The sequence below is a fragment of the Staurois parvus genome, unplaced genomic scaffold (genome assembly GCF_062004578.1).
Source record: "Staurois parvus isolate SC_StPar_1 unplaced genomic scaffold, SC_StPar_1.0 ptg000147l, whole genome shotgun sequence".
Taxonomy (NCBI): Eukaryota; Metazoa; Chordata; class Amphibia; order Anura; family Ranidae; genus Staurois; species Staurois parvus.
Genome location: NW_028317943.1, coordinates 26,142,559 through 26,168,502, shown reverse-complemented (window position 1 = coordinate 26,168,502; position 25,944 = coordinate 26,142,559). Strand labels below are relative to the sequence as shown.

The following is a 25,944-nucleotide window of genomic DNA, read 5'->3' as shown; positions in this document are numbered from 1 at the left end:
GAAACCAGTGGGGGGGGGGGGGGTGTCAGCTACAACTGCCTTCAGTGTATGACTAGCATAGTATGTTGCAGGAGCTATATGTAGTGTTTTTAGTGCTTTATGTATATTTGAGTATGGCGTACAATAGGAATTCAAGTGTTCGGCCAAAATTTTGAATATTACAATGAACTTGATGGCTATCCCATATGCAAAATGCTGAGCCTGTACACTGATGTAGGGGTTGAGGACATCAATTAAATGGGTTATCATGCCAGCTCAAAAATGCTTTATGCATCGATTGGTAATGGAGGTGCATCTGTCCTTAAATGGTCCTCGGTCTGCAAGAGTGTCTCTGTACTACAAGATGAGAACTTCTCTTCTATTCAGTGGCTCCTGGTTTCAGGACCAATGAACTAGCAGGGGAGTTGGAAAGTATTAAAGAAGTAGGGTCAAAGCTCTTTTGGCCATACTTCTCTGGGGCATAGGGGTGCACTTAGCTCTGCACTCAGGTGACCCAGTTTCAGCTGACAGTAGGCTAAAGACCTCGTCACCGTCTGAGCCGGTCTAGGCTCTACAGAGATCCCAAAAATGATGGGATTTGCCCAGATGCCGAACAGTCAGTGTTGATGGGGGAATCCCTTCCACAGAGCTGTTGTATCATCCCACTGGGAGGGAACAGGAAGCCACCCCTGTCGGGAGATCTCCGTTGTTATTGCTAGTTATCCACTGGCAATAGTCACATGTAAAAACCAAACAGGCTGGTTGTACCCATGTTATACAACAATCAAATTGGGTACAGTCAGCCTGCCCATACATGGTTCAAATCTTGTCCAGTCCCTGCACAACCAGCCAAGATTCGACCCATATATGGTCAGTTTAAATCCAGCCTTGATGAATTAGTCCAACTTTTTTTAGTTGAATGAAAATTATGAAATTAAAGTGGTATAAAAGGACAGCTTTTTTTTTTTTTTCTTTTTCTTTTTAATAACAACCATTTCATACTTACATGTTCTGTGCAGAGAGCTGCCCTGATCCTCCTCTTCTCAGATCCCCCACCGGCACTCCTGGCCCCTCCCTCCTGCTCCTGTACTGCTTCTCTGGGTGTCCATTCAGGCTTCATGTACACGAACAGCTCCTAAACTCAAGTTTAGGAACCTTTTTTGGCTTTTTTTTTTTTTTTTTTTTTTGTCAAGGTTCCTAAACTCCAACTCCATAAAAGCCTGTGTCCCCATGTATACCTAGGCTTTTAGCAGAGTTTAGAAGCTGCCACATTTTAGGTGAGGTTAAACCTCCCTCTCCCGAACGCGGAAGAATCACGTTCAGGATGAGAACCTTTTGACTGCCGACCGCGGCTGGCAGTCAGGGTAGGCTCGTGTTCATAAAGCCTCTCACACACAGTACGACTTGGGCCCGCTCACTCCTCATTGGCTCACTGGTTGACGTGGCTCCTGCTGCTGGCTCAGCCAATGAGGAAGAGCCCCTGGAGAGGGTGTTGGATCTTGATGGGGCCTAGGTAAGTATTCGGGGGGCTGCTGCACAGTTTTTTGAAGGTTAAAAAAAACCTTAAACCTTTACAGCCACTTTAATATGGTAAAAGTGTTTTACAGGAAGGGTTTTTTTTTTTGTTTTTTTTGCCTGTAACAGCCAATGTGCTTCCAACTGCAACTTCGCCAGTACAGTATAAGAACTTTTTTTTGTTCTGCACCTCTCCCCCATGCAGAAGCCCTTCAAGTTCTGGGACTTGAGTTCTATGTTTCATTTGATTTATGCTTTTTCTGGCCTATTTCAGTAGCAGAAGAAAAAGCTTACATATTTCTCCCATGACAGCCTTACATTAAATACACCCTTATGCAATCTGTTTTAGGTACTATGGAAAGAACTATTAAACTAGACTGCAGGAAAACCGCAAAACACAAAATTGAACTATATATGGTATGCTTAAATATGCGTGTCCACTGTCTTACATGCTCAAATATTAACACTGTTCAGGTATTCTTGTGCTCTGCACTCCTGTGCCCGATAGTACAGTTTGGTGACCCCACTTTTTTGCCCTGCGTATAAACAGTACTGTTTTTGGTCACCATCTTGCTGATTGAAAGTTGATGAGTATGGTCATGCTTAGGCCTCATTCACACTTACGAATGGGGCAGTGTGCAATTAGGTGTAGGAGACGGCCCTTAGAAAGTAATGGGATGCAGCTTCTGCAGCTAATCGCAACCACTCCTATGTAGTTGGTCATGTAGTAATAACCTGTGAGTGATTGGCCCTGCGGTTCTCACATGTAATCGCACAGGGCCCCATGTGTGTGTGACCTTAAATGGTATTTGTGCCTAGAGTTTTTAAAGTGGTGTGTTATTTGTATATGTAGCTTTTAAAGAAGTTTGTGGCACATGCCAGGCTATACAAAAAGCAAGCATAATGACCATAAAGCCAGAAAATGGAACGTTCCCTGCTGCTGCCCACTGACTATCCAGTTTGCATTGTTTTGCTTGCTTATGGGGAAACTTGCACAGGAGTGTCTTTCTGACATAAAGGGGGCACTATATAGCCTTACAACCATAAACTTTGTGGTTTGTCTCCAGTGTACTAGTAAATGTTGGACCTGTTGTATAAAAATGTCAAGGTGACAAATGGCTGGTATGTGCTGCTTTCTGAGGAAGCTGGTAATACTGTTTAAAGTATTCTGAATTTGTGCTGTATGGAGGGAATGTGCTGTTTGTTGTGTTTTTTAAGTGCACAACATATCAGTTTTTTTTCCCCCCTTTTTTTCTGATCTTTAGCGATTTTCAATGTGTGTTCATGGTTATGAGTAATAAAAATAATTAAAGTGGGGAAACTTGAGTTTCCAGCATTGATATGTTTTAATAGATACAAAAGAGGTTCTTGTTTTGGTGTAGGAGATTGTTGTGAGCAGGTTCCCCTCAATCTCATGCAGAACTAGTGTGTTTTCATATCTGCACAGCTTTTAGAGAAGAATCCTGTCTGAAATCAGTGAGGCTGAGTAGATGATCACAGCCTCAGACTATATATGGGCCTTGGGTAAGTGCTTGTGTTATATTTATATCTCTGGCCTGCTGGAGTAGTTGTGGAGTCAGAACAAATGTTGTTTTGGAAGCTGTCCAGCTCTGAAAGCAGAATTTTGCAGTTCCCTTTTGTACAGTGTAACACTGAATTAGAGTTACACATACAGTGGAATACATTGTATGCAAAGTAGTAGCCTGCAATAACTGATATTACCTTAGTCAGTCAAAAAACAAAACAAAAAAAATCTTAGTGGTTCTAAAGGCTGAAAGTTTTTACCTTGATGCATTCTCTGCCCCTCCTGATACTCACCTGAGCCTGATCTTGATCCAGTGTTGTGTACGAGGACAGTGGCTCTCTCTGCTCTCTTCCTCCCCATAGGCTGAGAGGCAGCAGCAGGAGCCATTGGCCTCCCTAGCAAGCAGCCTATCATGGTGGGCACTCAGTGGGGGGGAGAATAGCCAGGAGCACTGGTGGGGGACCCAAGTGGAGATGGATCATGGCTGCTCTCTGCAAAACCATTGCACAGAGCAGGTAAAGTATAACATCTTGCTTAAACAAAAAATGACTTTGTCCCAATATGACTTACATGTTTTCCATGTTTATGTTCAAAATGTCTTCGTAGAGTAAAAATACCTGGTGATCCTGCCCATTACTTTAACTTCATCCTGGCGGCAACAATCTGCAGGCTGATCTACCCTATGCAGTGTTGCCACCGTGGTGTCATATCCTACCCCCCCCCCCCACAAAAAAAAAAAATACTCTTACCTATTGAATCTCCCAGCAGTGCTTGCCTCCAGAGTAGACAGTGATGTGATGACTGATGGCATTACTGCATATATGAATGAGGAGACACAGATCAGAGGGCCTACAAAGCTGCGAATTCGTCAGTTGTAACAGTGTTGTTGGCCAACTTTTTGCAATTTTCCTGGAGTTCACTTTGGAGGACTGTAAATATCTATTTTTAACATTAAAACAGACCTTCCTTAAAAACAGAACTTGATACCCCCAGGAGGGTGGGGGGAAATGAGTATGAAAGGATTCAAAATCTCACAAGAAATGCTCTCCTGAACATATTTGGGATCCTCAGCACTCCCAGGATGCTCCAGGGAGGGGGTAGGGAGGGCCTGATGCCTAGGCCACTTTAACTATTAAGATACCCTTGGCAACCAGTGCATGTCTTTCATAAGGTCACCAATACATGTGTCCGTTTTTACCTAATTCTGTCGTATATTTCGGCAAAAAATTTTATTTTCTTTTTTTTTCTTTTAGGAAGTTGAAAAGGAAAGAGATCCGTTGTCGTACCTCAGTAAGGAAGAAACCAAAGAGAAGATCCAGCTTTACAATGCAGCAGTTACTGACAAATTAAAGATGACACTGGTAAAACTCTCTTGTTTTTTATATATATATATTTGTATTTTAAAAAGTGCATGTTTTAAGTTGTTCTCCCACAGGTAGTATCATCCTGCTTGTCATTGTCGTGGAGACAATGGCCTGCCAGTGGCTGGGTTTAGTTTCCAAGTAGTGTCCTCCAGCATGCCAATTCAAGAGCTCTTGTGGAAGTGTGTGTGTCTGGGGAGATTGTTGTCATGTAGTCTAAACAGTGTCAAAGATTACCTTCTTTTTGCTGTTCTGAATGAATAAATGGTGTATGTCTATAAATGTACACTGCTTTTACCTAAAGGCATAAGGTGCAGAATCTGCTATGAACACTTACCTGTAATTTAGGCTGTTAGTGCAGTAAAGTATCTTAGTTTTTGTTTGAGAACAAATAGACCAAGTTACTTTTTTTTGCAGTTATTGCTGCTGCATTCAAGTGACTGTACACTGGCACACAAAGCTATCGTGACAGGCCTAGCAAAACACCTCCCGCTCCCAGCAATCCTCAGTTTTTTGTTCGATTTACAGACTACATCCTATTGTTTTGAAAGAAGCACATATATTTTTATTTTTTTTCTTTGTTTTTTTCTTTTTTCCTAATACTTTTAATTCTTCTTCTGTCAAGCCTTTAGCTGCTTATAGCCACTACAGCTTCCATTTGTTAGGACTCATCTGCGCCTTGGGAGAACCGTACCTGGAGTTGCAACCCAGGGATGTTGGTTTCATATTGCCTGACGCCCGGGACATGTAGTTCAGGGCGCTGGGCAGGTAGTTTTTTTTTTTTTGTTTTTTTACCTTTAGCCCTATATCCGCATATGCTGATCGCCAGTATATCTGCTTGCCGGTACAAGATGTATGGGCAAGCAGATATATTGCCAGAAAGATTCACTGAACTACCACAGTGCTCTATTCATCCATGCGGCCAATCGTGGTACTCTTCCGACTGCAGGCGCAGGCAATGACGTCACTTCCGGCTCAGAGAAAGTGACTTCGGGCAAGAGGAAGTCAGTCCATGGCAATCTTAAGGCTGCCAAAGCCTGGCCTGAAGGCAGGAGCAGACCAGTTCGCACTGTCCCTGATGGCGGCGCCAGGATCCACAGCGCTGGGCAGGGATCATCATCACAGAAAATAAGAGCCAGCGTTATGGCATCGGGTGCCATCTGTTTATGTCCAAGTTGGCTGGGTGAGCATGGAGGCGCCTCAAGACCCTGACCCTAAGGTAAAGCTGAAGTTATTTGGCTTCTCGCTCTTTACCCCCTGGTGGAGGGGGGCACCAGGGCATTCTTCTCCCTCACTGGCGTCCCCTGGGAAAGATTACCCCATTTTGTGGCATTCTCTGATAGGTGGCGGGCAGTCTCCTAGATTGTGTCCTCCCCGCCTCTGGTTTTACATGAGTCAATCACAGGTGGTGATCAGCCGGCATGTAGGATCGGTTCTTCTCTTTGGTGGCGGTCTCTTCTGGTTGGGGGAACCTGATGGGTTTTTTTGGCACCCCTTTAGTGTTCCCTCTAAGATCCTTACCGCCTTTTGTCCTCTCTTTTAGGACAAAGGGCAAGATCAAAGGGAAAGCAAGGAAGACCCGCACAAGAGAATATGTTTGGCTTGTAAAAAAAAATTAATCTTCCAGCTGGAAGGGAGAGTCCTTTGCTAAGGTTGTCTGGACAGTCTTTTCAAAAAAGATGGGTCCTTTTTAAGTGGATTTATGGATAGTATGAAGAAAGAAATGATGCAATCTATCCAGTCCTTTAGGTCACTTATGCAAAGGAGGACAGATAACATCTCAGCTTTGGACCCTCTTCCTAGTACCTCAAACGCCTGTACTGCTACACTTCCTTTAGCACCCATTCAGGTATCGCAGGAACTAGGCATCCTAGAAGAACTGAAAGAAGATTCCAATTCTTCTTTGGAATCTGAAGAAGGTGAACTAAAGGAAGAAAAAGCTTCCAAATTTACAAAGATTTGTTTCCCTCAGAGGAAACAGAACTACTCAAAGCCATCTACGACACGCTGAAACTTGAAGAAAATAAAGTGCTCTCAATTCATGATCAACTGTACGCAGGCCTTCAGTCTAAGCAAGTCAGAACCTTTTCCATTTTTCCTTTTACACCCAGCCTTGAAAAATGCGATAATTCAGGAGCGTCAGAAAGAGTCCTGTTTCCAAAAAAATCTAAAGAGGAGATTCCCCTTTAAAGAAGAAGACACTAGTCTGTGGAACAAATGTCCCAAACTGGACGCCTCTTTATCCAAAGTTTCTAAAAAGTTGGAACTTTCCTTTAACGGATCCTTTAGTGAACCCGGATCCTTGGACAGAAAAGTGAAAGGTTATCTGAGGCATGCATGGGAAGCTTATGCAGTAAACTTTAAGCCAGCTTCAGCCTCCATGTGCGTGGCAAAACCTTGGACCTTTTGGTTGAAGCCGCCCCATACTTTCCTGGAAAGGGATACCCCTAGGGAGGAGATTTTGGAGGCTTTACCCACTCCTAACAAAGCTGTGGCATATATTGCTGACACTTCCACCAAACTGATTAAATTCACAGCAAAATTTGGGGCTTTTGTTAATGAAGCAATGAAGGGCAGTCTGGTTGAAAACATGGAACAACACCACAACTTCCAAAGCTAAGTTATGTGCTCTCCCTTTTGCAGAGTATCTGTTTGGGAAAGAGTTGGTCAGTTTCAGAAAGATCAGCAGATTAAAGAAGAGATTTCCTATCCTAAAGAAGCAGCAGTCTGAGAAATGTTTGTTTCTTCAGGCGTCCACAGAGCAAAAATAATGGCACGCAAGATCAGAAGAAATTATGGCAGTACGACAGAGGGGGAGGAAAGAAAGGGTTGCATTTTCAGCCCTGCCCAATCTAAGGAAAAGCCATAATGACTCAGCCTGCCAGGGTGGGGGGCAGACTGGGGTCCTTCCTCACACAGTGACAGACAATCACCAACAGCTTTATCCTGGACCTCATTGCCATGGGGTACAGGATAGAGTTCGATGGCAGACCCCCCCAGTAGGATGTCTAGTAATGCCTCTTTTAAAAGACCAAACAAAAGCAAACCTTTTCTTAAGGCTAAAGCCTATCGGGAAATATCGTCTTACTTTAAATCTAAAATGGGTCAACACCTTTGCTTGGTGCAAAATGTTCAAAATGGAGTCAATATACTTTAAGAGGGATCGCCTAACACTAGCAGCCTTCATGGTGTCATTGGATTTGTGAGATGCATACCTACATATCCCTATCCTCCAAGAGTCCAGGAAGTTTCTCTGATTCACAGTTAAAGGACCGCAGAAGATTCAGTTTTTTCAGTGCAATCCCGTTTTGGTCTATCTTCCGTACCTTGGATCTTCACCAAAGTTCTGGCAGAAGTTTGCAGGATCTAAGGTCTGCTGGTGCCCAGATCATTACATGCTTAGACAACTTCTTTCTGTTTGCGGACTCAGAAGCAGAAGTACAGAAGAATCTAGATCTGACAGTCAATCACCTTCAAAATCTAGGATGGTTGATCAACATAGAAAAATCTTTCTCACGTAAGAAAAGGAGTTCTTGATGTCTTCTTAAAGATCCACTGCTGGATAAATAAATCTTGTGAGGATTTTGGTGCTAATGGCTGCAGCCACCCCAGGTGTACAGTGGGTTCAGTTCCACATGGGCCGTTCCAAAACTTCATGCTTTCAGCAAGAATCTCTGACTACGGAAGTGGTTATTCATCAGTCAAACAATCAGCATTTGGTTGCTCAATCTGAAGAATCTGCCAAAAGGGTGCTTCTAGTCACAGGCAAAGCCTTTTAGCAGGCACCACAGATGCAAGTGCATGGGACTTGGGGGCTCTCATAAACAACCATCTGGCCCAGGGAGCTTGGTCCACTCCTTGGATCAGAAGATTTTCCAACGAAAGGGAACGAAAGATTTTCCAACGAAAGCAGGCCTGGAATCCCTGATGGTCTTCAGACATACCGTGAGAGGATTTTCAAACCGTTTACAGAAAAATGGGGAAATCTGCTGATATGTTGGCAACAAGGAAAATGGAAATTGTGAATGATCCCAAAAGTAATCAAGAAAATTAAGTACATTGCTGCTGCAGTGATTCTCATTGCCCCCTATTGGCCTTAGAGAATGTGGTTTTTCAGGCTTGCTCAACCTAAATGTGACAGAACCTTAGAGGCTTCCTGATGCTCAGAACCGCCTACACCAAGATAAGGTGAATCACCTGTCAGTGGCCCAGCTTTCTCTGACGACCTGGCTTCTGAGGGGGAACTGTTTAAAAGGAAGGATTATACCTAAAAGGAAGGATTATCCCAAAAAGTAATTGAAACTATTCTAGTGAACAGGAAGACCTCTACCAATATTATATACCACAAAATATGGAAATGATTCTGTGAATGGCACAAAGAAAACAATCTCTGGGCTTATCATCCCAGCAGTCTTGTATGTCTTACAAGAGTCCTAAAATTTCACATGGCAGCTCTCTCTAGCTTCCTACCCCTACGCCTGATTGAAGACCTCCTAATCGAGAGGTTTTTAACAGCCATAGGACATGAGAGCCCACTCCTTCTATATGCTTGTCATAGGATCTTTCTGTTTGTGTTACAAGCCTTCTGTAAGGAACCCTTCGAAACTCTGAAAGACTGCCCCATAATGGGGCGACAGTGCTCCTGGTAGCTATAGTGTCAGATAGGAGGGTGAGCGAAATTTAAGTTCTTTCCATAGCAGAACCATTTTGTGTAGTACTTCCAGGTAAGATCATTTTAACTCTGGATCCGGCATTTCTTAAAGTTGACTCTGACTTCCATCGGTCAGAGGAGATTATCATTCCCTCCTTTTGCAACAACTCCAGCAATACAAAAAAAGGTGATTCAATAAGGTTGTTGTGAGATCTGTACATATATCAAGCACACTAAAGACTGGCAATCCATCTCCAGTTTATTTGTTTTATTCGCAGGAACAAACAAGGGCGCTTCTAAGAACACCATTGCCAGGTGGATGAAGTTGGCAATCTCAGAAGCTTACAAGGCATGTGGTGGTCCCGCCTAACCAGTTAGTTCTATTTTGTCCTCTCTTGTAAGCTGTCCTGGAAGATGTCCTGGGAAAACAGTTATTACCTGTTAACTCATTTTCCAGGAATCTTCCAGAACGGCGCAATTTCACACCCTATGTTTTTGTGTAGAATTATTTAATTATAATAGATGTATTCCATGCCTTCGGTTATTTGGGATGACTGAGGACTGTGTACTTGTATGCTTTTTTTAAATGTGGATCGTGCGTTTCTTGTGCTAGGTGGAAGGAGCCTTACTTGTAAGCCATCCTGGAAAGTGAGTTAACCGATAACTGTTTTCATGACCTCATCTCTGTAATTCAAAAGATAACAGATCTGCCCTGTCAATGAGGAGGTATAACAGCAGGGATTACATCATATCCTCTCCTCTGTGCAGTAAAAAGCTACAGTTTTCATCAAACACAAGGAATTGTAGTGAATATAGGCAGGTACACTAGACCTGTACACGTTGAACGTGTCAGAGTCCTGGTTCACGCACCGCTGCAAGTGGGGCTCAATTACATCACTGCTTCCTGTAGAAAGAACTACAGAAGGGATGTGCAGGGACCAATGGCTGAGGGGAAATGTTTGCCTGTACAAGGACATCATCTGAGCCTACACTTTCTACCAGATCTGTCACTGCTTCATGGTGTTTTTGGCACCAGGCACCTGTTTCCCAAAGTAAGAATGGCTGCCATGTGGATGTCTGCCCATTTGTTTTCATAGGCCATTTAGTGTGTGTTGCATTGTTGCTAACTCCTCAGTTGCATTGCTTTTGGACACACCACAACTAAGATCCTGTGTCCTGTAATGTACGATAATGAGAGAGAGATTCAACTTGCCTCTAAAGTCCTTTTCTTGGAGTACAATACAGAACACAAGTCCCTCTACCCTGTTAATGATCGACTATGATCTGTATTGCTTGCTTTTAAACTTGGGTTTGCAGGGAATGGGTGGGTAATGCTGGGGCTATTCTTGCAGCTTTGTTTGCCAGTGTTGAATCACATGAGGGCAGCTGTATAGCTAAATAGTCTAACCGTAAGAACAAGTGTCTGGGAATGTATTCTAGGAAAAGGATTTTATATGTAACTCAGAATCCTTTTTTTTCCCCATTTAGCATCCACGTTTGTTATGACAGTGTACTGAGCAACATTTGCCAAGAACAAACATTTTAAGAGGAAATTATGTACTGTTGATCATTTTCAAGTATGCTTTGTCAACTAAAGCATTGCTTTTCCTGACTGGATAGCATTGTTGAAGATTTAATTGCATTGTTGGATATTTAATAGCTTTTTTTGTTTTTGCTTTGTTTTGCAGAATTCCAATGGCATATATACAGGTTTTATAAAAGTACAGATGGAACTAAGACGACCAATCACTGTACGGGCACGAACACATGTACAGAGCCATGCCAATGGAAGTAACACTGCCTTCTACATGCCCAAAGGCAGTATAAACATTCTACATATCAGCAGTACCAACACTGTTCGGGAAGTCATTGAGGCCTTGTTGAGAAAGTTTATGGTTGCTGACAATCCTGCCAAGTTTGCACTTTATAAACACTGTCAGAAAGAAGATCAAGGTACTAAATAATACTATTCTATGTTATTGTTTGCATATAACAGAAGTACATTAAGTGCATTTGACTCTAGAGGTGGCACTTAATGTGTACTATTTGTCTTCGTGGTCATTTTCACCAAGAACGAACATGATGGAAAATCCAAAATTTTAGTTGTCACCAGGACAGGGGGCGAAGAGAACTGTTTCGATTGTAGCACCTGTTCCAGTGACAGCTGTATGAGAATAGATTTCCCCTTGCTCTGGAGAGATTGCCTCTGCTTTTGTCTCTAAGTCAGAAAGTGATGGGAAATGTTCCCAAATAGTATAATAAACCATTCCTAGCTTGTTGAAAACTTTTGGCTTTAGAGACACATTGAAGAACCTAGCACAAAGGCAGTTGTTTGTGTTCCTACAGTCCTTTTTGCGCACTCTATTTAAAGTGGAACTAAACCCATCATTTTAACAGTTTAAAAAAAAAAAAAAAAAAGTTACATTCCAGGCATGCCTGGAATGCTAAGGGTCACATGCTGTCAACCAAATGTCAAACCATCAAATGTTTGGTGTCATAACTAATTACGTGTGCAGTACCATGGCAGGTGTAGATCAGAGGTGAGATGGCAGTTGCCTTGGCTGAAACTAATAGGAGGGTTTACAGTCAGGTCCATAAATATTGGGACATCGACACTATTCTAACATTTTTGGCTCTATACACCACCACAATGGATTTGAAAATGGATTTGAAATGAAACGAACAAGATGTGCTTTAACTGCAGAGTGTCATCTTTAATTTGAGGGTATTTACATCCAAATCAGGCGAACGGTGTAGGAATTACAACAGTTTGCATATGTGCCTCCCACTTGTTAAGGGACCAAAAGTAATGGGACAGAATAATCATAAATCAAACTTTCACTTTTTAATACTTGGTTGCAAATCCTTTGAAGTCTGGAACGCATAGACTTCACCAGACGCTGGGTTTCATCCCTGGTGATGCTCTGCCAGGCCTCTACTGCAACGTCCTTCAGTTCCTGCTTGTTCTTGGGGCATTTTCCCTTCAGTTTTCCCTTCAGTTTTGTCTTCAGCAAGTGAAATGCATGCTCAATCGGATTCAGGTCAGGTGAATGACTTGGCCATTGCATAACATTCCACTTCTTTCCCTTAAACTCTTTGGTTGCTTTTGCAGTATGCTTTGGGTCATTGTCCATCTGCACTGTGAAGCGGCGTCCAATGAGTTCTGAAGCATTTGGCTGAATATGAGCAGATAATATTGCCGGAAACACTTCAGAATTCATCCTGCTGCTTTTGTCAGCAGTCACATCATCAATAAATACAAGAGAACCAGTTCCATTGGCAGCCTGTCAAGGTCCTACCTTTTCCCAGAGACTGTGCGGCTTCATGTACTGGCGTCCATCTTGGGTTTCTGCAGAGCATGGTGGGAGTCTTTTTATGCCTTCAGGTCTCTGAGGTCCATCCCCCAGAGGGGTGTGGCTGAGTACATATAAGCCTGTGATCCGCACATGCTCTTTGCACTTGTGTCTTTGTGTTGCTACAGCTCTGTGTATACTCTCGTGACTCTTCTGGTATCTGACTCGGCTTGTGACTAGACCATTTTCTGTGTTTTCCTTTGATCTGACCTTCCGTTGCTGAACCCGGCCCGTGACCTGTGATTCTTGTCTACTGTTCTGTACCGTTTTGTCCCGTTGTTGCCGACCCAGCCTGCCTGACTACGCTATTGTCATTCTTACCAGCTACACGCCATTGGCGGCAGCCATTACCGCAGCCGGGGTGTCTCGGGGCCCGCGACCTGGTTCCTGGCTGCGTCAAGTCCATCCCCACCATCAGGGGCCCTGGTGAAGGGCAGCCTGGGACTTGGACTCCGCGCCCTGAGGGACTTCGGTCTGTTGGTGGTGGTTGTTGTCAGTGCGTGAACCGGCCACTAGGTCTACCTGTCCGTTCCACAGCCCTGCCCTGACACAGCCATACATGCCCACGCCATGACACTACCACCACCATGCTTCACTGATGAGGTGGCATGCTTAGGATCATGAGCAGTTCCTTTCCTTCTCCATACTCTTCTCTTCCCATCACTCTGGTACAAGTTGATCTTGGTCTCATCTGTCCATAGGATGTTGTTCCAGAACTGTGAAGGCTTTTTTAGATGTCGTTTGGCAAACTCTAATCTGGCCTTCTTGTTTTTGAGGCTCCCCAATGGTTTACATCTTGTGGTGAACCCTCTGTATTCACTCTGGTGAAGTCTTCTCTTGATTGTTGACTTTTGACACACATACACCTACCTCCTGGAGAGTGTTCTTGATCTGGCCAACTGTTGTGAAGGGTGTTTTCTTCACCAGGGAAAGATTTCTTCAGTCATCCACCACAGTTGTTTTCCGTGGTCTTCCGGGTCTTTTGGTGTTGCTGAGTTCACCTGTGCGTTACTTCTTTTTAAGAATGTTCCAAACAGTTGTTTTGGCCACGCCTAATGTTTTTGCTATCTCTCCGATGGGTTTGTTTTGTTTTTTCAGCCTAATGATGGTGACAGCTCTTTTGGATCTTATCTTGAGAGTTGACAGCAACAGATTCCAAATGCAAATAGCACACTTGAAATTTAACTTTGGACCTTTTTATCTGCTCATTGTAATTGGGATAATGAGGGAATAACACACACCTGGCCATGGAACAGCTGAGAAGCCAATTGTCCCATTACATTTGGTCCCTTAACAAGTGGGAGGCACATATGCAAACTGTTGTAATTCCTACACCGTTCACCTGATTTGGATGTAAATACCCTCAAATTAAAGCTGACAGTCTGCAGTTAAAGCACATCTTGTTTGTTTCATTTCAAATCCATTTTCAAATCCATTGTGGTGATGTATAGAGCCAAAAATGTTAGAATTGTGTCGATGTCCCAATATTTATGGACCTGACTATACTTCCACTTTTAAAATGGTCGTTTCAGCCATGCAACGCATCTTGTCATACTTTTCAAAACTGTAGTACTTAGATCTTGTTTGCATTTCTTTTCTGCCTCCTTTGAATGATAAAGAAATGTTTGTTGGTGGGTTTTTGTTTTTGAAGTTCAGTCCCATACCTGATCTAACCTGTTTCCAAAAGTTGAATCACATGGGGGGCTTTTTGTCCCTATGTGATGGGAAAAAAAATGTTTAGTAAAAATAAGTGTAATAAAATTAAAGTTCAACCCAAGCACTTAAAATCTCCCCCCCCCCCAATTTTTTTAACCCCCACATACATGCACTACAAATGAAAATGTATTCATCGGGGGTTCCTACGTTCAAAATTGCAGATTACTCATGTTGCATATCGCCATGCATGCTGGAATGAGAGCACTAATTCGAGGCAGATGACCCAAAGCATCAGCCATAGAAAATAGAGTACCAAAGTTTGTAGCCATGTTACGGGCGTATGCAGTTTTAAGATTTGACATGCTGGGTATCTATTTACTTGGCTCAACGACATCTTTTCTGTTTTTTGAAAAAAAATTAACATCAACTCCTAGTGTTTTTTGCTTTTTGTTTTTTTCCTTCTGAAATGTTGTATTTCCTAAACCATTTTGCTAATATCGTATGACAATAACAAATTGGAACTATTATTATTATTATAATACAGGATTTATATAGTGCCAACGGTTTTGCTCAGCGCTTCCCATTATAGTGGGAGACAATACAGTAACGATACAGTTCAATACAAGAGAAATTACAATCTAGGAGGGAGGGGTTAATGGTACAATAGGTAATAACTGTAGGAGATGGAGTGGTTGGAAGAGTAGAGGAATCCAGTATTAGCAGAGGGCTGGATAGGCTTCCCTGAAGAGAGAGGTTTTCAGTGATCCCCTAAAAGTAAGTAGAGTAGGCGATAGTCTGATAGATTAAGGTAGGGAGTTCCAGAGGATGAAGGATGCCCTGGAGAAGTCCTGGAGACGAGCATAGGAGGAGGAGGAGATAAGGTAGAGCGTAGGAGGTCATGCGAGGAGCGGAGAGTATGGTTTGGGTGATATTTAGAGACAAGATCGGTTATGTAATTTGGGGCAGTGTTTTGGACGGCTTTAGTGTTTTGAATTTTATCCGTTGGGCAACTGGGAGCCAGTGGGGGGATTGGCAGAGAGGGATGGCAGATATGGAATGGTTAGTAAGGTGGATGAATCTGGCAGCAGCATTCATGATGGACTGAAGAGGGGATAGCCTGCGATGAGGTAGGCCAATGAAGAGGGAGTTGCAATAGTCAAGGCGAGATTTAACAAGGGAGCGAATAAGTTGCTTAGTGGTTTCCGAGGCTAGGAACGGTGGTATCTTGGAGATGTTGCGGAGGTGAAGTCTACAAGATTTTGTCAGCGATTTTAGATCTGGGGCTGGAAGGACAGATGGGAGTCTAGGATTACACCTAGTACCCTGGCATGAGGGGAGGGACTGATGATTGTGTTATTGATCTTGATGGAGAAGTCAGGGGAGGGGGCACGGACTGGGGGGAATACTAAGAGCTCAGTTTTGGAAAGATGGAGTTTGAGGAAGTGTAGTGACATCCAAGCCGATATGTCACTTAGTAGGCTAGTGATGCGAGTGGAGACTGAAGGGGTGAGGTGAGGGGTAGACAGATTTGCGTGTCATCAGCATAGAGATGGTAATTGAACCGTGAGCTACCACTATTTTATTCTCTAAAGTGCCTGCTTTCACAAAATATGTAATGGCTTGAGGGTTTTATAGAATCTTCAGACCTAAAATGATTCTTTTAAACATGTAAACAAAATATGCAGGCATGGCTCTGCAGTCAAAGGGTTAAATGGTATGGCTACATGATGATGCCTCTGCTACTTTTACAAGGTAATAACTTGGCTTTCAGAGGCATCATCATAGTGTGTACACAACCTGTGCTGGGAGCAGAGCTGTGGGAGGGGATCCAGGAGGTCCTCCCTCTATAGGCTGCTTGCAGAATATTAGAGGAGGGGACCTATACAAGACTGGTCACCATACACAAGGAAGAGAAAGCAGTGATTGGCCTTGATCACAGGAAGCTCCTGCCCATTGCCAGAGTTTCACACTGGATTGCTTCACCTATCTGAAAGAAATACTCAACACACACCAAGACTGAAGTCAAGGACACATTCAGAAGGAAAAAAATAAATATATAATATACTGTGTGTGTGTGTGTGTGTAATATGTTTATTTACTTTTCTGGCGGTCCACCCTAATGTACATTTGCTTGCACACTCCGGCAAAAATTAATACCTGTCAGACTCCCCTAACTGCTGCTGTCCAATAGGGAAAACTGCAGGATTGCCTGCAATAGGGTTGTAGCATATCCTGCTCCCTGGAATCTATTCAGACTGTGGTGAATCTATACTTAAACTGATCTTAGGATATCCCTCATGTTTAATTATTGTCTATTACATCGCTTTGGAGATTTTGTCATTACAATTCTGTATGTTGTACTGACATTAAGAACCTGCATTCAGGTTTTCCAGGCAGACCCATTTCTACTTTCATTGCTTCTTTTGTAATCATTGCAGGAAGTTTTACCTGCATGAAATATATGTGCTCAAAATAAAGCAGTAAGCAAAACAACCATGAGAGGCAAGAAGGAATCTGACAGAGTACCCACACTTGGGGAAGACTTGTTGATAAATGTTCATAAGTGAATGGGATCTGTATATACTACCGCATTTACAGTTAGTGTTACTAAACCCACAACAGTAATATCAGTCTGTATATGCAGTAAAGTATGCTTGTTATACTCACTATGGAACGTAAGGGGTTAATCCTCTGCATTGTGTAAAAAGACTGATCCTTTCTTCTCTGCCCCTCCTTTTTGAAATGATCACCTGATAAACTGAATCCATAGTCACATGCTCATGCTCAGTTTAGTGTGTATTGCTATAGAGGGGTGTGTTTTGTTTTTTTTTTCTTCGGAGAGTGTATGTGATCAGCACAGGGCCAATCGGCACTGCCCAGACAGAGGGTCAGGGGTTTCTCATCCTCCTAGAGCAGAAAGAACACTCCTCCTACAAGCTTTAACCAGTGCTTTGCTGAAGTCACAAGACTGCTCTAACTGCTGAGAAAAGTATTTAGTTTATATTTACTAAAGTGATTGCATTTCCATGTTCTGTGTACTATGGGAGACCAGATATAGTGAATGCAGGGTCCTGGGTTTTGTATCACTTTAATACTTTTCTTTGTTCCCTCCACAGTTTACATGTGCAGGTTATCTGACAGAGAGCACCCCCTCTATCTTCGTCTGGTTGCTGGGCCGAATCTTGAAACCCTTAGTTTTGTACTACGAGAGCATGAAACTGGAGATGTCATGGTAAGAAATTAGGGTTTTGTATGGTTTTCTACTTTATGCAAAATAAAAAAGATCTGTTAAAAAAATAATAAACAGGTCTGGTTGGTACATAGTGCAAAAGACACATAAAAGTGATGCAGTACATTAGCAGCATATACAATTGAGGGCATAGATTTTTCTCTGATATAGCAATTTAAACAGCAGAGTAGTCCAGGACAAGGAGCAGTATAACCTCATAAAATGTAGGTGCACAGCAAGGAAAACAAACACTCATAATTCAGCCCACAGATGAGGTAAGAAATAATTATGGTTTTACTTGTACCAGCTATTGATTTGAAAACGCTCTGCTAAAATGACAAATCACAGAACCACATGTTCAGGTGCAATTCATTTTAATAGCACCTGAAAATGTGTTGCGTTTTTGCAGCACAATAAATCACACTGCAATTGCAGCAGGCCGCATCATGTGAAGCTTGTTGCCCAAAAGAAGTTCGACGTGCTTCACAATGTGGTTTTGCCGCGTTTGGCAATGTGATTTTCTTGCATGAGAACCGTGGCAGAACCGATACGCCTTTTCGGAACGGAACATACAGTTCTGCAATTTTGTCCTGTTAGCAGAGCATTTTGAAAATGCAGGCAGAATCGCAGGGATTCTGCTCAATCTTTAAAACGCCCATGTGAGCATGCAGCCTCAAGATGAATCACCCCACAGAACCTATACCAAATATCCCTTAGGCTACGTTCACACTGGTCCGCCGCAAAAACACTTATGCACTTTTTGCCATGCTTTTATTTTTTTTTTTTTTTTTTTTTTTATGGATACGACTTAAAAATTGCACCAGAAACTCTTCTCAGAGTTGTTTTCAGGCGTTTTTCCATTGAATTCAATGGGAAGAGGTGTTTTGGGGGCTTTTTTTAGCCGCTTGCCCTGCAGAGGATATACCCCTCTTCATAACCAGGCCATTTTTTGCGTTGCAGTGCTGCATCACTTTAACTGAAAATTGCGCAGTCATGCAACACTGCACCCAAATGAAATTTACATCCTTTTTGTTCCCATTAATTAAGCTTTCTTTCAGTGGTATTTGATCACCTGTGCAGTGTTTTTGTTGTGTGTGTGTTTGTTTTTTTTTTTTGGTTTTTTTATAGCGCAAAAAATGCAGACAATTCTTAGAAAAAAAATATTTTTGATTTTTTGCTATTAAACAAGTCCAGTAAATTAAAATATCATCGTCTTAAATTAGGCCAAAATGTATTCTGCTACGTCTTTGTGGAAAAAAAAAATTGCAAATACCGTATATACTCGAGTATAAGCCGAGTTTTTCAGCACATTTTTTGTGCTGAAAAACGGCCCCCTCGGCTTATACTCGAGTCAACGTCTGCAGATGTCTAGCAGGGGGACAGAACAGAAGGGAAACTAAGTACAGGGGTGGGCAGGGGGCTGCTGTCTCTTACCTGGCTCCGGTCCCACGACGATCCAGTCCAGGAAGCGCGGCTGCTCCTTCATTCGGTTCGTCCACTGGATGTGCTCACCGGTGATTGGCTCCGCCTTCTCACCGGCGAGGAGGCGGAGCTGAGCGGCCCCCCGAAAATCGAGTGAAGGAGATGCAGGTAAGTGTGCCGTGCTTAGGTGCTGCTTCAACCACATATGCTTGCTGCAGCAGCACCATACTGGAACAGGGGTCAGCAAGTGTCAGTGGGAGGAATAGTGCCCCATCATTGGTGTCACTGATACCAATGATGGGGCATTATTCCTCCCACTGTCACCAACGATGGGGCACTTTTCCTCCCCCCCCCCCCCCCCCCCCCACACTGACACCAATGATGGGGCACTATTCCACCCCCCACTGACACCAATCATGGAGCACTATTCCACCCCCACTGACACCAATCATGGGATACTATTCCTCCCCCCCACTGACACCAACGATGGGGCACTTTTCCTCCCCCCCACTGACACCAGCGATGGGGCACTATTCCTCCACACCCCCCACTGACACCAATGATGGGATACTATTCCTCCCACTGACACCAATGATGGGACACTATTCCTCCCACTGACACCAAAGATGGGACACTATTCCTCCCACTGACACCAAAGATGGGGCACTATTCCTCCCACTGACTCCAAAGATGGGGCACTATTCCACTGACACCAATAATGGGGTGCCTCATTTCCCACCCTCGGCTTATACTCGAGTCGATAGTTTTTCCCAGTTTTTTGTGGTAAAATTAGGTACCTCGGCTTATATTCAGGTCGGCTTATACTCGAGTATATACGGTACATGTAAATTAATTGGTTTACATGAAAGTTATAGCATTTACAAATGGCAGCATATATACTGGGATTTTCTTTTTTTTTAAATTTTTCCTAGTAATGGTAATCTGCGATTTACAGCAGGACTGCAGCAGGCATTCTGACACTGGGGGTGTCACTGACATCCCCAGTGACACCAATACAGTGATCAGTGTTAATAGAAAACACTGACACTGTACTAGTGGCACTGGGCAGGAAGGGGGTTAACATCTGGGGATCTCAAAGGGTTAACTGCTGGGAATGTTACTATGTGTCTGTTGTGTGCTTCACTGAAAGCATACTGCTTTGCATGCAAAGCAGTGTGCATGACCTGTTAGGGAGGAGAACTGCTTTGTTTAACAGTTCTCCTCCCTTGTGCACGCCCCCTATCTGGAAATGCAAAATCACGTGTATATATAAGTGATTTTGTGCACCCGTGCCATCCTGTAGCAGTATATCTATTATAGGGTGGACAGGAAGCGGTTAACTGCACAAACATGCTCCAAAGATACTGGAAGCAGGAGTTTTTACACCGCAATGGAAGCGCAACACCCCAGTGTGAAAACATACATAGGGAAGCATTTTTCATGAGCTTTTCAGGCACTTTTTATAACGCAAAAGCTCTTTACAAACTCAGTGTGAAAGTATCCTCAGTTAAGACTGAAAACGGCGCTTGACAGTGGTATACGTAAACAATCTCTATAGCTGATGAAAAATACCAAAACGGCTAAACAAAGTTCTTGATGGCCGACTAGTCCACACAAGTTTGTGATTAGTGTTTATAACATTCCATATAAAGTGCTGATAAAGGTGGTGTTCCCAGGTGGGATATGTACCATTGAATGGCCCCCACGCCCGCCTGACCTAAATCCAATAGCACACCTCTGGGATATTATGTTTTGGTCCATCCGACGCTGCCAGCTTGCACCTGACTGTCCAGCAGCTCAGTGATGCCCTGGTCCAGATCTGGGGGGAAATACCCCAGGACACCATCCATCGTCTCATTAGGAGCATGCCCTGACGTTGTCAGGCCTGCATACAAGCATGTGGGGGCCATACAAACTACTGAGTACCATTTTGAGTTGTTGCAATGAAATTTCAGCAAAATGGACTAGCCTGCTGCATAATTTTTTCACTTTGATATTTGGGGTGTCTTTGAATTCATTTCTCTGTAGGTTGGTCATTTTCATCAAACGGTGGGGCATCCTTATGTTCCCAACACATTACCCAGCCCGTATCAGTATAGATATCCAGCATGATATTTTCCCCATTGAGATCTAATGTGTTTTCAAAGTGTTCCTTTAATTTTTTTTGAGCAGTGCATATTCAACAATTGCTGAGCCATCAACTGGTGAAATATGTGACTAAAGCCCTGGTTCACACTAGATCTGAGTTTGAAATTGTGCGGCTTCACTTGAAGTCGCATGATTTCAAAGTCAGATGGCAGTGCGACTTTATAGTTGTCTATGCGAGTCACACTCCAAATCTGCAAAAGTAGTGCACTTTGTTGGCATCGCAATGATTAGACCGTTTCCCTTGACAATCATTGGATGTGATTTGTCATGTGATTTGACTGATGCGAATTCGGATGCAATTTGAACAATGTGAACCAGGGCTTACAGATGTACATATAAGTGAATGACGTTTAGGCCTTGTTCACATGTGGCGTACATAAATGTACTGCTCTGGAAGGCCATGTGTACTCCCACATGGGATGCACAGGTGTTCACGTGCATTCCTGTGCAGGCAGTCCCATTGCTTTCAGTTGGACCGCAGCAGCTGCACAGTCACTGTTCCCAGTGTAACCTACATACAGGTGCACTGCTACAAGCAGATGTCAGATTCAAATCGGTGCCTGTGTTCATGCAGCCACTGCATCCTAATTGTCAGCAATGGCACTGCCTGCACAAAGATGCACAGAACACTTGTGCATCCCATTGTGGGTACACACAGCCCTCCACAGGGGTATGTTTATGTACACTGCATGAACGAGGTCTTGGAAAACAGTGTTACTCTCCGATCTGGAAGATATTACAGAATCAATGTGTAACTGTATTTTTAGATCTATGGCAATGGTTGCAGGCTTTGATATCTGATGGAAAGCTGTTCAGCTTTTGCCCACGTTTTTCATGTTGGTGTGTTTTCAGTAATTGTGTTTTGTACTGATCTATAACAAATGCTGTTGTGATTCATAATCTATTTTGGCATATTAACCACTTGCCTACCAGGCACTTATACCCCCTTATTTACCAGGCCAATTTTCAGCTTTCAGCGCTGCCGCACTTTGACAATTGCGCGGTCATGCAACATTGTACCCATATGAAATTTTGATAATTTTTTTCTCACAAATAGAGCTTTCTTTTGGTGGTATTTAATCGCCACTGGGCGCTTTACTTTTTGCGCTAAAAATAAAAAAAGTGTAAAAAATTTGAGAAAAAAAAAAGTTTCTTTTGTTTCTATTATAAAATTTTTCAAACAGGTATTTTTTCTCCTTCACTGATGTGCGTTTGATGAGGCGGCACTGATGGGCACTGATAGGCAGCACTAAAGGGCACTGATAGGCAGTACTAATGAAGTGGCACGAATAGGCGGCACTAATATTCAGCACTGATAGGTGGCACTGATGGGTACTGATAGGCGGCACTGACTGGCATCACTGCTGGGCACTGACTGGTACAACCCCTGGGCACTGACTGGTGGCACTGACTGGTGGCACTGACTGGTGGCACTGACTGGCAGCACTGGTGGGCGGGCACTGGTGGGCGGGCACTGGTGGGTGGCACAGGTAGGTGGCACTGCAGAGTGGCACAGGTGGGTGCACTGCTGGGTACAGGTGGGTGGAGCTAGTGGGCGCACTGCTGGGCACAGGTGGGCAGAACTTGCGGGTGGCACTGCTGGGCACCGATCATCAGGGCACTGATCATCAGTGCCCTGGTGATCTGTGCCGATCCCCGCTCTGACAACTGCCGGTTCTCGGCAGTACTTTCCTCACAATCTGACAGCGTGAGGAAAGTGCAGCCGAGAACCGGCACTTGCATTTCCCTGTGATCAGCGTGTCATTGGACACCGCTGATCACTTGGTAAAAGGCCGCTGTGAGTGGCCTTTTACCATATCACATGATCAGCTGTGTCCGTAGGACACAGCGATCACGGAGATCGCCGGGTGCGCGCCCCCTGGGGCGCGCAGGAGAGCGCGTTCTGGGAGGACGTCATATGACGTCCACTCAGAACTGGCCGGCCGCAGTACAGCCATCATTCGGCTATCTGCGGTCGGCAGCTAGTTAATATTAACTGTTTGCCATATCATGAAAGGTAAATATGTTTTAACATACCCTTGTCATGTAAAGGGTTTCTGTTAGTAATTGTATTTAAATAAGTTACGTTCTAAACCACGTTTGTACTGGTTTGATTATATGTTTTGAATTGTGTTTCAGTGGGAAGCCTTCACAGTACCAGAATTGCAGAACTTCTTGCGCATCTTAGACAAGGAAGAAGAGGAACAATTGCAGAGTTTAAAGCGACGCTATTCATCCTACAAGGAGAAGTTAGAGGAAGCTTTGAGTGGCGTACACAAACCTGGCTAAAACCAAGGCAGAGGGAATTTGTATGTTAATGCATGATGGAGCATTGCAGCTCTGTCCAACAGAGACTTGCTTGGCAGGGTATATATTCCTGAAAGGACGTCTATCTGAAGTGTCATAAACTGGCCCCAAACCTAGTCTATGTGGACAAGGATACTGACTTTTACTGAGACTTTATAGAGGTTACCTCTGCACAGGTGGTATTTGCTGCAGACAATCCACAAAACAAAAACCTTCATAAATGTGTTTTCTTTTTCATGTAAATTATAAAAGCTTTAATCTATTAAGATAGGATTGTGTTAAACATGTCAAGAGCTGTTATTTATGTGAAGAACATATTTCTATGGTGATTGCTTACTGGGGCAACTGTTTGAGTTTGGCCAATTCAAGCACGCACTCGACACCTGAAGATTCAAAAGAATTAATGAAGGTTGTTGGAGAATCCAGCTTCCAGGCTTAATAGCAAGTGTTGAAATGGGAGGTGGAGATAAGGGAACAGACAGGGACTTTCTGAGAAAGTGTAGGAAGTTTTGATTAGGTGGAAGTAATGACAGACAATAAGGAAGCTGCCCACCGCTGCAGAGTAGAGGAGTAACTATGCAGTCAGCACAACATGTTACAATCAAGTTTGTGTGTCTTGTTGTGTAGAAATACATATATTAAGCTGCTACAAAGGAAGTAATATATACAAATTAAAGCTGTCTGCAATGGGAAAGTCAACAGTTCATGTTCAGCTGCTTTACAAAGTATATTTCATGACCTTTCAGAGATTTCTGTTGGTTAGTGGTATGTAGTAAGAAAGGTAGAGGGAAGTTATAAGTTTTCAGTTAAAATATCTTTTGATGGCAGTCCTATTTTATTATAGGTTAGCCACATAATAGAATAGCCCTAGATGTGGAATGGTTTCCATTCCTATTGAAGTGTGGAGGATACTGGTTGATTTTTTTTTTTTTTTTGTTTTTGTTCTGTTTTTTGTTTTTTTTTTGTTTTTTTTGTAACCAGTACGTGGGCACAGACAGAGGATGAAAGTGATAAGCTCTCAACAAGGGTTGTACAGTATGTTCTTGTTTGGCAGCAAAGAAACACTTGGTATGATAATATTGCATGAAAATGCATGTGGTAAGAAAACCAAAGAACAAGCAAGGTGGTGTTACTCTTTTTGTTTTTTTTATTTTATTATTTTAAATTGTGTTTTTATGCTTTGTAGTTTTAACTTGTTTATAAGAAAACTCTTGACACCGTGGCAATTTTATGTTTACTTTTCACAGCAGGTTGATGTGGTGCGTATACAGAATTACTGTTTAATTATGGATCAAGACTGACTCCTTCTGGCCAGGCTCTTTAGCATGTTCGCCTTCATCTCTTGTAGCAGGCGGCTCAAACTCAGATAAGCTAGGGACAGTGTTAATGAGATGTATTTATTTTCCATATGCAGTTAGGTGGTCAAAGGTAGCCACTTTAGAAAATGAGAATCTGTTAAATCTAAAATCGCAAATTGAAACAAAAAAAAACAAAAACAAATGAGAGTGTGTTTCCACTCCCTCCCTTGTTTTTTTTTTTTTAATAAATACAAGCTGCTGCCTGAAACTGATAATCCCACCTATAACCATCACAGAAATGGGTTTATATACAGAGCAAGGAACTGCAGCCAACATCTGTCTAGAATAGCCAGAATTGTCGGACCTGATCAACATTAGGTCTAAAATAATGGTGTCATATGTGGGCTGCAGATCTCGAACATAAGCCAAGGGAAATATCTAGATGCCTATGTTATGTTTGCAGTGGCCTAAAATTTCTCAAATAGAAGAAGATAAAAAGCCTCTGACTGGGAACAGTCTTTCAGTTCACTTTTTAAGCTGTCTGCAAAAGAATTTGTTAAATTCTCAACTGTGAATGTACTTTTTTTTTTGTTTACTTGAAATATATATTAAAAATGGACATATCCAATAATTTAGATTTAATTTTGATGCAATGTTTTTATGCACTACGTATTGTCATTAATGACAGATTACTGTATTAATTTTTGTCCATGATCAAGTTTTTTTGTTTTTTTTTTATTTAATGTTATATACCCCCTGTATAGGGAAGCATATTAGCTACTATGTGCTCATTTGCATGTCTTTTTCCACGCCCCTTTTGGATATACTTGGCCTTATTTATCAGTATGGAGTAAGAATGATCTGTTTGTTCAGAAGGAGCCTATCAGATTCTTGCTTTCATTTTCAACCTACACTGGAAGAAGGAAAGAAGAATCTGACTGATTGCTGAGGACTAAACATAGTTCTTTCATGCACTGATAAACCAGGACCAGTGTGTTTCACTGTGTGTAAGATTGTCTTACATGACATAAGCTGACACTGGAACATGTTCTGCACAGCCTGAGAATGAACACACTTGTGTGGATCTGTGGAATTTGTATTAATGAGCTTGAATTTTAAAGTCTTAAGTACTTCTGATATACTGAAATGAAAGTCTTGCAATGATTCACATTAGATGGTACAAGAAAGTTAAATTTAGATTTTGAGATGAATTCAAATCTTTTAAATAAAGTTACACTATTTATAATTTCTAAAGAGGTTTCATTTTTGTCTCACTTAAGTAATGACTGCTCTTGAATGTATGATGCGAAGTAGTGGTTGTCAACAATGTTGTTTTCCAAAGCTTTGGTTGATTTTACGGTTTTTAACTTTAACCACTTGCCCTCCAGAGGATTTACCCCAAACCCCCCCCCCCCCCTCCCTTCATGACCGTCTGGGTTTTTTTTTTTTGTTTTTTTTGCGCTATAAGCAAAAAAAACGCCAATTTTGAGGGAAAAAAAA

The 25,944-nt window shown here is 42.7% G+C and overlaps 1 protein-coding gene across 4 annotated transcripts in view; it reads left to right on the top strand.

Moving 5' to 3' along the window:
- Positions 1-25,698, top strand: part of RASSF3 (Ras association domain family member 3) — a 229,176-nt gene extending 203,478 nt beyond the window's left edge. For all 4 annotated transcript variants that reach the window (XM_089674160.1, XM_089674161.1, XM_089674162.1 and 1 more), the window contains 4 exons: positions 4,273-4,380; positions 10,720-10,984; positions 17,157-17,272; positions 22,979-25,698. In XM_089674160.1, coding sequence (XP_089530286.1) covers positions 4,273-4,380; positions 10,720-10,984; positions 17,157-17,272; positions 22,979-23,128 — 639 coding nt within the window. In that variant the 3' untranslated portion in view covers positions 23,129-25,698. The remainder of the gene's footprint in view (positions 1-4,272; positions 4,381-10,719; positions 10,985-17,156; positions 17,273-22,978) is intronic.
- Positions 25,699-25,944: the final 246 nt, after the last annotated feature.